General features: G+C 40.4%; 1 protein-coding gene across 3 annotated transcripts in view; it reads right to left on the bottom strand.

The window, feature by feature from the left end:
* GABRA4 (gamma-aminobutyric acid type A receptor subunit alpha4) overlaps positions 1-12826 on the bottom strand; it is a 64227-nt gene extending 51401 nt beyond the window's left edge. For 2 of the 3 annotated variants that reach the window (XM_065878273.1, XM_065878274.1), the window contains exons 1-2: positions 12782-12810; positions 12180-12298 (exon numbers count right to left, since the gene is read on the bottom strand). In XM_065878273.1, the coding sequence (XP_065734345.1) occupies positions 12180-12298; positions 12782-12810 (148 nt within the window). Of the gene's footprint in view, positions 1-12179; positions 12299-12713 lie in introns of all 3 variants that reach the window. The other variant, XM_065878272.1, reaches the window with a different exon arrangement.
* Positions 12827-13370: the final 544 nt, after the last annotated feature.

Here is a 13370-nt window from a genome sequence, read left to right as displayed (position 1 = left end):
TTATAATGATTCCATGATAATAATGAATCTTTTCAAATTCTTACATAACATACTACTTTTTCAATGATTCTTGAAAACTGCTTGGTATTTGTGACATTATTCAGTATTTGCTTTATAAGATCACAAAGGTCTTTGAGATTGAATGAGATCCTAAAAACGTATAATTGGTAGAGAAATTTCATTCGGATACCCATTCAGTCAACATTTATTGAGTGACCACCTGCTGTATGCCAGGTTCCATGCTAGGCCCTGGTGATACAATGGTAAAGCAGACTCGCAAGTTCCCTGCCTCAGGGAGTTAGCATGCTACTGGGGGAGTGAAAGTATAAATAATAAGGAAATGAATTAAATGGAAGAATGCTGTCATTCATAAGAGAAACAAAAGAGGCCAGTAACAGAGTGAGAGTCTGGGAAAGCCACTCTAGATTATTTAGCCAATCTTCAAAGCAGTGACTTAAACTGAGATCTGGATGATGATCACGAGACTTTGGAAGAGCTGAGAGAATGCATTTCAGGTGAGGAGAGCTTCAAGGCGAAAGGCTCGGACAGAGCACCTACTTCTCTAGCCATATTCTGAAAGTGGTATGTTTTAAGCAACATATTTATAATATATGTTATTGTCACTGTTTTAAACTTGTATAAATCTTCATGAGAGAGGTTGTTATGGGCTGAATTATGTTCCTCCTAAACTCATATGTTGAAGTAGCACCTAGTACATCAGAATGAGATTATATTTTGAGATAGGGTCCTTACAATGGGAATAAACTTAAATGAGGTCACTAGGATGGGCCCTAATGTAATAAGACTGGTGCCCTTATATGAAGAGGAGATTAGGACACAGGAACATACAGAAGAAAAACCATGTGAAGACACAGAGGGAAGATGGCCATCTACAAGCCAAGAAGAGAGAGCTCAGAAGAAACCAACCCTGCTGACATCTTGATCTTGGACTTCTAGCCTCCGGAATTGTGAAAAAATAAACTTGCTGTTATTTAAGCCACCCAGTCCGTGGTGCTTTGTTACGGCAGCTGAAGCAAATGAACCCAGAGGTTAATCATCTGTCCTGTGTTCTTTCCCCAAGTGTTCTCCCTCTCATATGCAGTCCAGCTCTGCCTCTGTTTATAGGCTGTGGTAAGAAGTTTGACTTGTAACCCGTAATCATTGGGAGACCATCAAAGGTTTGATGTAAGGAATATATATGATCTAAATATATGATCTGAATCACTCTGGCAGTTGTATGGACAGCGAATTATAGGGAGGCAAGAGTAGAAGAAGGCTTTTCTAAGAGGCTGCTGTACTAGGCCAGGTGAGAGATGACGGTGTCCTGGACTAAGGATGTGGCAGTCGGGATGGAGAGTGGACAGATCAAGGGGCACGTATGTGTGGAACTGCTCTCAAGAAATGGGGTTCTTCCCAAAGAACAATAAGCAGAGATACTATTACTATTTATTTAAGGCCTACTATGTGCCAAGCAGGATACTAGGCTCTTCCTATATGCTATTTCATTCAATCCTCACAACACCCTCCAGGGATATTTCATGAGAATTTTATGGACATGGAAACTGAGCTCACAGAGGTTAAATATTATATTCCAGAGCCAGAATTATAAGCCCCTGGATTGATCTACAAAGTATGTTCTAGATTTAACGATGCTAATTATATCATTAAATAATAAATCAACCATTAATTACTTACATATAATTTTCTATCTAGTACATACCATGCCATACCTACCTCTCCCATTTTGTTTCATGAGTAGTTTCTGAACTACGTTGCTACTGCAGCTCTTCCTAGGCATTGCTCTTATTATCATGGCCTGCTTGAGTCTTTCTCTCCTTAACAGCAAAGACCAATCTTAATCCTCTTGGAAATCCCAAATGAGTATAGTGCTTTACACATACTAGGTAGTGAAAACTATGTATTTGATTGTGTTCCTAATATCATTCCAGCAGTGATTTTAAAATCTCCCCAAAGGAAAAAGTACTGGAATTCATTTGTTACATCGGTTAAGCTAAAAATATTTCCTGATTAAAGTAGAATTCGTGTTTTATTTATATTTATATCCTTTCCCTGAACAAATCGTAATAGGTTTCCAATAAATCAGTTTTCAATGAATCACGGTCGCTATGCAATCAAGAATAATTCTTAGAGACGCTTCCTCTAACACTGCTGTTTAGGATGTTCAAATCAACCCTCCTAAGAGCATAATTACATAGAAACCAGATAATTTTCAGCTTGGAAGGACTTCTCATAATTTTCTATGCATTTGTGTAACATAAAAGACATCTTTTATTTTAAAACCTTACTACTTTGCTAATAGGGAAATAGTTTTTAATCCCCCAAATATAGTGGACAGTTCCTAAGGCAAAGTGGTCTTCAACAGTCTTTGAAAGAAGGAGCCAACACCACCAGGATCAAATTCAGAGGAATACTCCCATCTTATTAATGAATCTAATAACTTTATTATTTGCTTGAAAAGTGGGAAGGCAATTAACATTTCAGAAAATTTCCCACTGTTTACTTTTCAGCTGTAGAGACCTGGACAAAAATATCACTTTTTAATTTCTTCTCCAGTAATAGGATCCAATTTGCTATCACACCCAGGAAAGAGACTTAAACAGTTCTGCAGATGCTGAGACGACTCATTCCCTGCTCTCCACATTGCCTCCCCAGCCACGCGCTTGAGGAAAGATTTCTGGGTTTTCAGCCACCTACATCCATGCATCCAGCTACGTCTTAAAAACACTATTAATGTGTCTTCCCAAATCAAGAGACTTAAAGTACTTAAGAGGTCCAACAACAGCAAGGAATCTTAGTGAAATATTTAAATAAGGCTCTAATGCTCTTTGTCACTTACAAAATATAGAAAAACTAGCATTCCTGCATATTAAACAAGGAACAGATGTCTATTGATATTGTTGAGAAAGCAAATAACTATAGAGCTTTATTTAGATGACCTTAAAGATTAGTGCTTCCTTTATGGTATGATCCTATCAATCCAGCTCTACTTTTTAAATATTAAAGGCATCAAATAAATGAATAAATAAAGTACTAAAAACAACAATAAAATGTGAGCAAAAGATGAAAATGCAATTCACAGAAGGAAAATTCTTGTAGGCAACAAAGATTTGACAAGATGTTCAACCACATTAGAAATCAGAAAAATACAAATCATTTCACATTAAAATACCATTTCAAGTATATATATATACATATATATGTATATACACATATATATGTGTGTGTATATATACTATATATGTATATATACACACACATATATATATGTATATATACGCATATATATATTCTTTTCCAAAGTGTTCAAGGGTTTGTGGATCCTGAATCTCATATTCACTGTAAATGGGAGTTTGAATTTGTAAAACTACCACAGAAAACAGTTTGGCATTATCTCATCAAGTTGAACTCCCACTTACACTAAGATCCAGAAAAATCCATTCTTGGATATATATGCAAAAGAAACTCTTGCACATTTACAGCAGGAAATTTGGGCCAGAATATTCACAGCAACACAATCCTGGAAACAAGCAAAATGCCTATTGCCAACAGAGCAGATGAATCAGCTGGTTCCTGTGCAATGAGTGTATCACACAGCAGTCAAAATGAATGATCTATAGCAATACACAACAATAAGAATGAGTCTTAGGAATACACAATTAAGTGAGAAAAGCATCCAAAGATTGTAAATAGCATGTTCAAAACAATTAAATTTTTAAAATTTCAATTTATTAAAGAGTAAAGTTGAGCTAAAATGATATTCAAATAAAGCTATGCAATAATTTATTTTTTTTAAGTTTTTTTTTTTGATGTGGATCATTTTTAAAGTCTTCATTGAATTTGTTACAATATTGCTTCTGTTTTATGTTTTGGTTTTTTGGCCACGAGGCATGTGGGATCTTAGCTCCCCAACCAGGGATCGAACCCGCACCCCCTGCATTGGACGGCGAAGTCTTAACCACTGGACCTCCAGGGAAGTCCCATGCTATGCAATAATTTCAAAAGGACTCAGAATGGTGGTTACTTTGAGTGGGGAAGACAGGCAAATAGGATGAGGGAGACCATATAGCAGAGTAAGTTGTCAAGGTTTAATTATTTACGTGGGTTCTATTTTATTAGAGTAAATAAATGAATAGATGGATAGATAAAAAGAAGGTCCACAAATATGGGGACCAATCATGGGAGTGTGTCATGAACCATGGATTATTAATTCAGAATCCAGTTCTATGCAGCAGAAGCTTTTTAAAAATAAATACATAAAAAAGGCCTAGACAATAAAGCAGCTATTTGTTTAATGATATACGAAATGCAAGTTGATGTATTTTTTCATCTAAAAGAAAGCTAACATCCCAGTGAAATATCATCTAAATGTTCACTAAGTTATCGATAACCTATATCTAGATTTTTAGTGCTTATTTTAAGAAACAACAAATGCATTTTGCATATTCTTGCCCCAAAGAACCTGTAAATATATATTAGCACCAGTACATCTTTTTTTCTTAAACTAAGAGCATAAGAAAGTAAATTTGTGTTCTGGATTCTACAGTCTCTTCTTGTCACACAGGCATCTTTCTTTCAGTTATCCCCTCCCTCCACTCTAATATTATTCTCTACTTGTCTATTTCCAGTGGTACACCAACAGCTTTAAAAAAGGCAACCTTCCCTCTTTCTCTTCTCTTTCGTATTTAAACATCTGGGGGGAGAAAAATACCTATGCCTAGTGCCTGGAATTCTCCCCTTTCTATTCACTCCATCATCTATTATAATCTAGCTTTCAAGCTCAGGAGGCACTAAAATTCCTTTTGTCAATATCACCAGTTTTTCCCTAGCTACAGCACTTTTCCCACAAACTTTTAAAAACATCTTATTTCTCTCATTTTTAAAAAAGCTCTCTTGATGTTACTTTCTCCTTCCATTTACCAGCCCATTTCTCTGCTCCTCTGTACAAATGCCCAGAAAGAAACTCCTCCCATTCTTTCTTGAACCCACACAATCAGACTTTCACCTTCATCATGCCACCAAAGCTGCCCTTGTCAAACTCACTGAAAATGTAGATATTGCTAAATCTGGTGGTCCATTTTACGTTCTTATCTTTCTTTGTCTGCCAGGAGCATTAGACATAATCGACCAGTCCTGCTCCACACTGAAATACTGTTTTCTTTCTTTATTTAACATCTGGTATGTACATTCTCTTTGAGGTTTTCCTCCTACCTCAAAGGTCACTACTTCTCAGTCTTCCTGGGACAGAGATTCCTCCACCTCTTTCCCCACCTCTTAACACTGGGGACTTCGGAGCTCAATATTTGTACCTTTTCCCCATCACCATTAATTCCTTGGTGATCTCTTTAGTTTTATGGCTTTAAATACCATACATCATTGACATACCCAGTATCCCTGAATTCCAAGCCTATCTCCACTTTACATCTAATGAGCATCTCAAATGTAACATATACAAATTGTTCAGCCACATCCATAAGCTGCTTCTGCCACAGTCTTGGCAGCTCCATTTTTCTAGATGTTCAAGTCCCAAACTCTGGAGTGACACCTGACACCTCCCTTTTTCTCCCATCCCATATTCTAGCTGTCACCAGTAGACCTGAACTTTGAAAAATAGCCAGAAGCCAACCATTTCTTACAATTTTACAAACTTCTCTGCCACCAACTTGGTCAAAATGTCCATCATCTCTTGCCTGGTTGATCCTAAAATCCTTTCTGCAGTTGCCCTTGACCCTGACTCACTGTTCCCAATCCAGCAACCAAGGTGAGCCCTTTGAAAATTAACCAGTTCAGGTCTCGCCCCTAATGGAATCCCTCCATTTACTTCTGATATGATTCAGAGTAAAAGCAAAGTTCTCACCAGCCTGCAAAGCTTTATACTACCTCATCCTTATATCACACTGACCCCTTCTTACTCCTCAGCCCTGTTACCTTCACTGCAGTAACAATTCCATGCTTACCATGTCTGCACGTAGAGTTACTTCTAACCAGAAGACCCCACCCAAATGCAGCTTATGCTCTTCCCTACTTTGAATCATAGTTCAAATATCACTTCAGGGACTTCCCTGGTTAAGAATTCGCCTGCCAATGAAGGGGACACGGGTTTGAGCCCTGGTCCAGGAAGAGCCCACATGCCACGGAGCAACTAGGCCCGTGTGCCACAACTGCTGAGCCTGTGCTCTGGAGCCCACAAGCCACAACCACTAAGCCCGCGTGCCACAACTACTGAAGCCCACGCACCTAGAGCCTGTGCTCCACAGCAAGAGAAGCCACTGCAATGAGAAGCCCATGCACCACAACAGAGTAGCCCCTGCTCGCTGCAACTAGAGAAACCCTGCATGCCCCAACGAAAACCCAAAGCAGCCAAAAATAAATAAATTAATTAAAAAAAAAAACAAATATCACTTCATTCAAGTCTCTCCCTCCTAACTACTCTAGTTAAAATTGCAACCTCCTCCCCTGCTTTGTATTACTCGATAGGAGTTATCAACATCTGACATACTCTATATTTGGCTTATTTCTGTTGCTCCTTTTCATACTCTATATTTGGCTTATTTCTGTTGCTCCTTTTCTGTCTCTTTCACTAGAGTATCAGCTCAGGAGGGCAGAAAACAGCGTCTCCTTTGTCCACCAGTGTATCCCCAGTGCCATCCTAGAACAGTGCCTGGCGTATATTATATGATCAAGGAATTTTTGATGAAAGGGAATAAAATGAAATATCTCCGTGTGGCCAGTTCTTACCTTACTTAATATCTTAGAAGAACTTTGAGAGGTGTCTCATACCTCCTTCCTAAGATATTCCATTCTCTTGACTGTAACTCACACTCTCCTAGTGCCCACATATATCACAGCCTACTCCTTTTCATTCTCCTTTGACAACTCTACGTTTTCTGCCCTTATTTCAGTTGGCAATATTCCTTGAGGCTTGGCTGTGGGCTCTTTTCTCTGCTCTTTCTATACTCTTCTCTAGACATCTACTCTCACAGCATTACATACTGATGACCCCAGACAAAACTCTCCTCTGATATCCAGACAAGTACAATCACTAGGATGCCACACATGTATCCTAAGATTAACATATCCAGGGATGTCTTGATTTCACCCTCCCTCCCGTTACTGTTCCTCCTCCAATCCTCTCCAATTCAAATAACACTATTCTCTGTCCATTTTCTTAAAAAAATCCACGAGTCATTTTTGATTTCTCCCTTTCCTTTACCACCTATATGGAATCCATCACCAATTCTTTGCTGAATTATACCTTCAAAATATATCTCGCTTTTATCCGTTTATATTCATCTTTGCTACATCTACTGTCTTATTCCAAGCTACCATTAACTTAATGGAAAGAACCAAGGAAAAAAGTTTTTTCATTGGTCTCCTTGCTTCTAGTATTGTTCCAACTTTTTATCTAAGCCTTTCTTTTTCTTATGTGGCAGCCAGAGGGATCACGTTACAATCTAAGTCATACCATGTCATTCCCTCCACCTAAAAATCTCCAGTGATGTCCAGGTTCATAAAAGGAAACTCCTTTACCAAAGGTTTTGTATGATCTGGCCTCTGCTAACAACTCCAAGCTAGTCCCGTGAGATTCTTCCTCTTGCTTTTCGATTCCAGGCACACTGGACACCCTTCACTGTCTAAATCTCACTAATTTATTATCTCCCTTAGGATCTTGGCACTTGCTTTTTTTGCTGCCTGAGAACAACTTTTGCTTACTCTTTCCATGTCTGTCACCTTTAGGTCTTAGCTTAAAAGACTTCCTTGTCCACTGTATCTGAAATAGATCTCTCACCCGATTTATTCTAGCATACTATTGGATTGTTCCATAGCATTGTCTTTATTTACTTTATTATTTGTGTCCTTGTTATTTTTATCTCTCTACACTGCTTAGCCTGTATCTGATTCAGAATTATATCTTCACAACTTAACATTGTTCTTGGCACATAACAGTCTCTCACTATCTATTAGTCCAACAAATGAATGAATGAATGAATGAATGTGACAAGTCAGAAGAGAATGAAGCTTTATTTTTCTGTTGCCCTGGGCATTTCAAGTGTTCATTTCATCTATATACTTTAAAAAATATATTCTCTGTCAATGTTCAATTAATAAAGCTAGCACATGGCACATCAACTTAATTTTTAGGTTGAGATATATATCATTTGAAAACACTGCAAAGAAGTTTTTATTTCTGTGGGAAAATTCTTCCAAATTTACCTAAGTGTATACACTCCCCCAGTGTTTGCTTTTCCATTTTAAAATGTTATTAGAGCTTTAAAATAAAATTTCTCATTTCACTCCTGTGGGGGAAATGTAGTTTTGCTTATTTTAATGACCTACTTAGTAACAAGAAGGTCTGTTAATGAAAATTTGACTCTTTTTCAACAGAAGGGTGCAAAAAAGTCTTACAAGTGGTTGTAGCAGAAGACCAGCTGCCTGTGATTGTAGCAGAAGACCAGCTGCCTAAGGGTTTAAAGAGTGAGAAGTGAGTTCTGGCCTTGTCAATTGCTTGTCAATTACTTGTCAATTACAGGGTTATTGGGTAATTCATTGCAACTTTTCTCAGCCTCCTCTCTGACAGAAGGATGATGCCTGCCCTGCTTATCTTTTTGCCTAGTTGTGATAATCTTATTAGGCACTGTATGTGAAAATGTTTTCAAAATTGTAGAAAACCCTACTCATCTGAAGTCCTACTGTGTTGGTGAACAACCTTGCAAAACTGACCCTAGTGCTCCATTGCCATTTCAGAGAGATTGTAGAAGATGATCTAAGGCAATCATCTCTGTTTATATGTATCTGGAAGCATTTATTATTCCAGATCATTTGCCTCAAAAGACTGACATGCATAAAAGGTTGTATAATCCTTCAATAAATGGAAGTGGGTAAGGGCTGGCTTCCTAAGCTATTTCCTGGTGGTTAGTACCTTAGCTATGCATTTTTAAGACGGTGTGTAACAGTGTTGAAAGTGGATACGAGCCAAGGGGATGATTTTCTAGCTCCTTTGTGGAATGGTTTACTGTGTGCTGCTTCTAAGCAGGTGCAAGCTACTTCTGGATGGTAGCAGACTGATTTGTCAACGGCTGGAAGAACTCTACCCCTTCAGATGTCCCAATCTAGTTTCTCTCACTCTGCCTCCTTCCTTCCCTTCTCACCTTTCCCCTTTCCTTCTCTAATGGAGAATGTGGGAGACAAGGGAAAGGAGATCTTGGAGGGATGAAAAGCAAGAACCATTTCAGTTCCTTTTACTTCCCCATTGCAATCTGTGCTGCTGAGTTAAAAATATATAATTTCATTTCCAAATCTATTTCAACCCTTGCCTGGCCTACTGAGCAATCACAAACCTTCCAATTTCAATTCAGATCTTTGCCTTTAGCTTTATTTTATAGGGAACACTGCTAAGTTGTATAAACAGATATAAAGTAAATGCTTTACAGAGAGCAGAAGTAGGATTAAAGGAACCAGGGAATAAATCTGTATTTATAGCACACTGGTCAAAATCTGAATTGTTTTCATTTCATTTATAAAATGCCAAACTTTCCACAAAATTTAAAATGTCAATGAAGGGATCATACCTGTGGCATCCAAGAGTCTCTGCTAGCAATGATTTTTCTTATTATTTTCAGTGGTGCTCATTTATAACATCTTGTAAACAGATTACACATTTTCTGCAGGTGAGAATTACTATTCCTCTGTCACATTTGGAATACTATGTATTTACAGAGAATGACCCACTTCTAAAAAATGAATTACATTTACCACAAATATTTATGAGCAACAACCCCCAAAATTGTGCTACATGGTAAGTTATTAATAATTAATCAACTGCTAACACTTAAAGTAACGTGAATTCAACCCCTTCCCATAAAGCTATAAAAGGATCTCCAGGTGGGCAATGAAGATCACTTGGCAGAGACAAATAAGATGACTAATATTGCCCTTGAAACATTTTAGCAGTACTGCAGCTAACCAAAATCCTGCAATGTCTTATATAGGTTGATTTCATTCATTTTATTGTCCATATATTATCATGGGAGAGGGTAGTTGGTAAAAAAGATGCAACTCCAATGGATCCCTTCTTCTTTTTGAATTATAACTTGCATTATAACCAACGGCATAGATATGATTTTAATTTCCAACATTAAATAATAAAACCATATGATTTCAATAACTTTTCACTTTAATTTAGGTTCAGGGACATCAATTCACTAATGAATATTTAAACTACATGTGATTGCATACTTCCATCATTTTTTTCTTTACTTGAAATGTCAAGCTTAAAAACTTTATGGGCAGATACATCGTCTTTTATTGATATAATAGAGCCTTAAATGGCATCACATCATCTGAAACCTTCTCTACAAAATTATTTTTAATCTAAAGTGATAATTTCCTAGTCACTTATGAAAGATCATGCATTGACAAATGATTCACTTCTGTAAGGAAGCCTCTTTTCAGATTTGCATGAAGCCAAATGCGGTGCTGAGCATCCTACCCCTGGAGAGGCAACGTGAAAAGAACCAAGAGAATCTTTCATCCTTCTCATCCATCTTTATCACTGTCAACATGCAAAACCTGAATTAAAACCTTCAATGGCTCCCTGTAACCTTCTCAATAAAATCCAGGAAAAAAATGGCTCCTGATTCCAGAAGACCGGATTCCAGCCTATCATTCATATGCTATCTTTCCTGTATAAATCACTTTCTCGTTTGAATCTTCAGTGTTCTCCTTTGTTAAATGAGGAGAACAAGACTAGACAGACTCTAAAGACTCATCCAGCTCTAATCTATCCACTTCTCTTTTATTTCCAACAATTCTTTCTAGGCTGGGACCAAACAACTTTGAAATAATGTCTAATTCTGTCCTCTTTCCCAGGAACATGCTGCTTCCTTTTACCTTCTACACCCCCCATCTTCTTATCTCTTAAACACCCTCCATAGGAAGCTTAAATGAAATGCTTCAGTGCTTCTAATATTATGATACTCATCACAGAATATCTGATAGCATCCCAGTCTTCATGGATTTGTCTTTTAAATACACAACCTGATCTGGGTTCACATCCTGCCCACGCCACTTATTAACTGTGAACTTGGACCAGTTGCTTATTTTTCCAAGCCTCAATTTCTTCCTCTGTAAAATAGGAATAGTAATAGCTTTCTCTTGGGGTTGCTGTGAGGGTTAAACAGTAAAGTATCTATATCCTTTAAGATAGAGCCTATGTCTTATTCAACTCATTTCCCAAGAGGGTAACTAGCTCAGAGTACTGGAAAGAACAGAAACTTGGTGGTCAGAAGCCATGGGCCAACACTTTGGGTGAAGACACATGTTCTCTCTCTGAACTGGACTGAGACGGTGTTTGAGGTTAAGAATAATATCTTGAGATTTCTGTGAACCTGGTGCCTAGCACAATGCTTGCCACATAGATTCTCATTACATAAGCAAAGGGACTATGAATATGGAAAAGAACAACAGTGCTGTTAATGGATGTGCCTCTATTAGACCCTTTATACACATTTACTGAAGGAAGAAATAAAGCAGAAATACCCGACTCCAAAGTCTTAGGAGGGTAGTAAATGCCACCTCTGCAAATAAAGTAAACTTTCATCCCAAGGTAGAAAAGAATAGGAAAGAACTGGGTTCTCTAGGAGAGCAGGCATCTTGCGCCCCTGATTCCTGTCCTAGGCAGAACAGGTTTTGGCAGAGGGACTGATTCCACGTGGGAGGACAGGGAACTTCGTATCAGCTGTGTCAAGTGCAACCTGCTCTGAGCAGTGGCCAGGTTAGGGGGGCGTACATTCTCGGGGCACAGCGCAGCAGGGCAGCTGAGCCTCGAGTTCCCATTTTGGACACTTCCCCTTCAACCTCGCCCACCCGGCAGTCAGGTCCCGGAAGGTAATTGGTGTTCCGGAGAGGCCAAGCTTCTGAGGGGGCAGGGAGATGGGAAAGTACGGGTGGGGGCGGGTTTCTGGTCAGAGGACTCATCAAAAGAGGGGAGAGAGAGAGAAAAGAGACATTGGGAGAGGGAAAGGGAAAGAGGGAGGGAGGGAGAGATTGAGAGATTTTTCATTTTTGCACGCGACGCATACCTCATGATATTCCCACAGACAGACAGACAGACGCAGAGAGAGACACACAGGACACACTTGCGCGTTTGAAATCGTTCATACCCCCAAATCCAGGACGCAGCCTGTTGTCATAACCATCGAGTAAACTGTCCAGGATGCGGGTAAAATTTTCCGGGCATAATTTCTCCTCCTTTTGGTTCTGTCCTGGGGATTCGTTTAAACTGCAAACGCACGCACACACACACACACAAAAAAAAAAACAGGGGCGGATGGGGTTATTTTAAGAATTGATCAGCGAACAGGTGGAAACAGATTTATCTTCTAGGAAAAGAGTCTCTTGCCCCAAACTAAAGGAGGCAGGGCGGAGGGATGGGGGACAGAGAGAAATGGTCAGGAAAGGCGCACCCCGCGCACACGGACCCCAATATCCACAATCTTCTTGCACCCCGCGCCCCTTCTGCTCTCGGCGTCTACGTGGTCAGAGCAAAGCCCGGCTCCGGGCCGCTGACCTTACAGCGGAGACCAGAGGGTCTAATTCGCCCTTGCGGGGGGCGGGGGGAGGCTGGCAGCCAGAGGGGACCCAGAGCTGGCTCCTTCTCCACCTTCCCCAGGCCCTCAGTACCTCGGGGGACTCACCAAGCCGCCAGGCACAGGAAGTGCAGGAGGGCGAAACTGGCCCCGAAGGACGTCGCGATCGCGGGTACCTTCTTGGCAGAAACCATCTTTGCAACATGCCATACTTTAAGCCTGTTCAGGTTTCCAGGCTCTCCAGATGCCCTGAGCAGGGTGCGAGGCGAGGGCAGAGGCTCTCCGCGGTTGTGCGCACACTCGCGCTCACACTCGCCCGCGCTCACACTCGCCTGCGCTCAGCCAGCCCCAGCCGCGGTGGGCGCGTGTGTGCACGCGGGCCGGGGAGGCGGTTCCTGCCTTGCCTCGCCCCCTCCTTTCCTTGCCGAGCTCTCCAGTGTATGGAGAGCTGTGTATCTCCTTCACACCCTTTCGTGCCCGCACCCCGAACCTGCTGGGGTTAACCCTGGGGCGCTGCCACGGAAGGGCTGAGCCAAGTTCTTTCCGACCTTTAACCCCGGGGAGCAGAACCAGGGGCTTCCGCCCCTCCTCGCGCTCGCAACGCCCCACCGCGGGTGTGTCCCCGCCCACAGCAAAGCTTAGCCTCCACTTCTCCCTCCCGCTGGGATGTGGATTGAACCCCTGAAGCTCCTCTCTCTTTAGGTTGTTTGAGGACCTGTTTGTACCCATTTTCAAGGCTGGAGGTGGAGAAAGGGCGACATGGCA

This window comes from Phocoena phocoena, chromosome 5 (assembly GCF_963924675.1).
Source record: "Phocoena phocoena chromosome 5, mPhoPho1.1, whole genome shotgun sequence".
NCBI classification, from domain to species: domain Eukaryota; kingdom Metazoa; phylum Chordata; class Mammalia; order Artiodactyla; family Phocoenidae; genus Phocoena; species Phocoena phocoena.
This window is presented reverse-complemented; position numbering and strand designations above follow the sequence as displayed.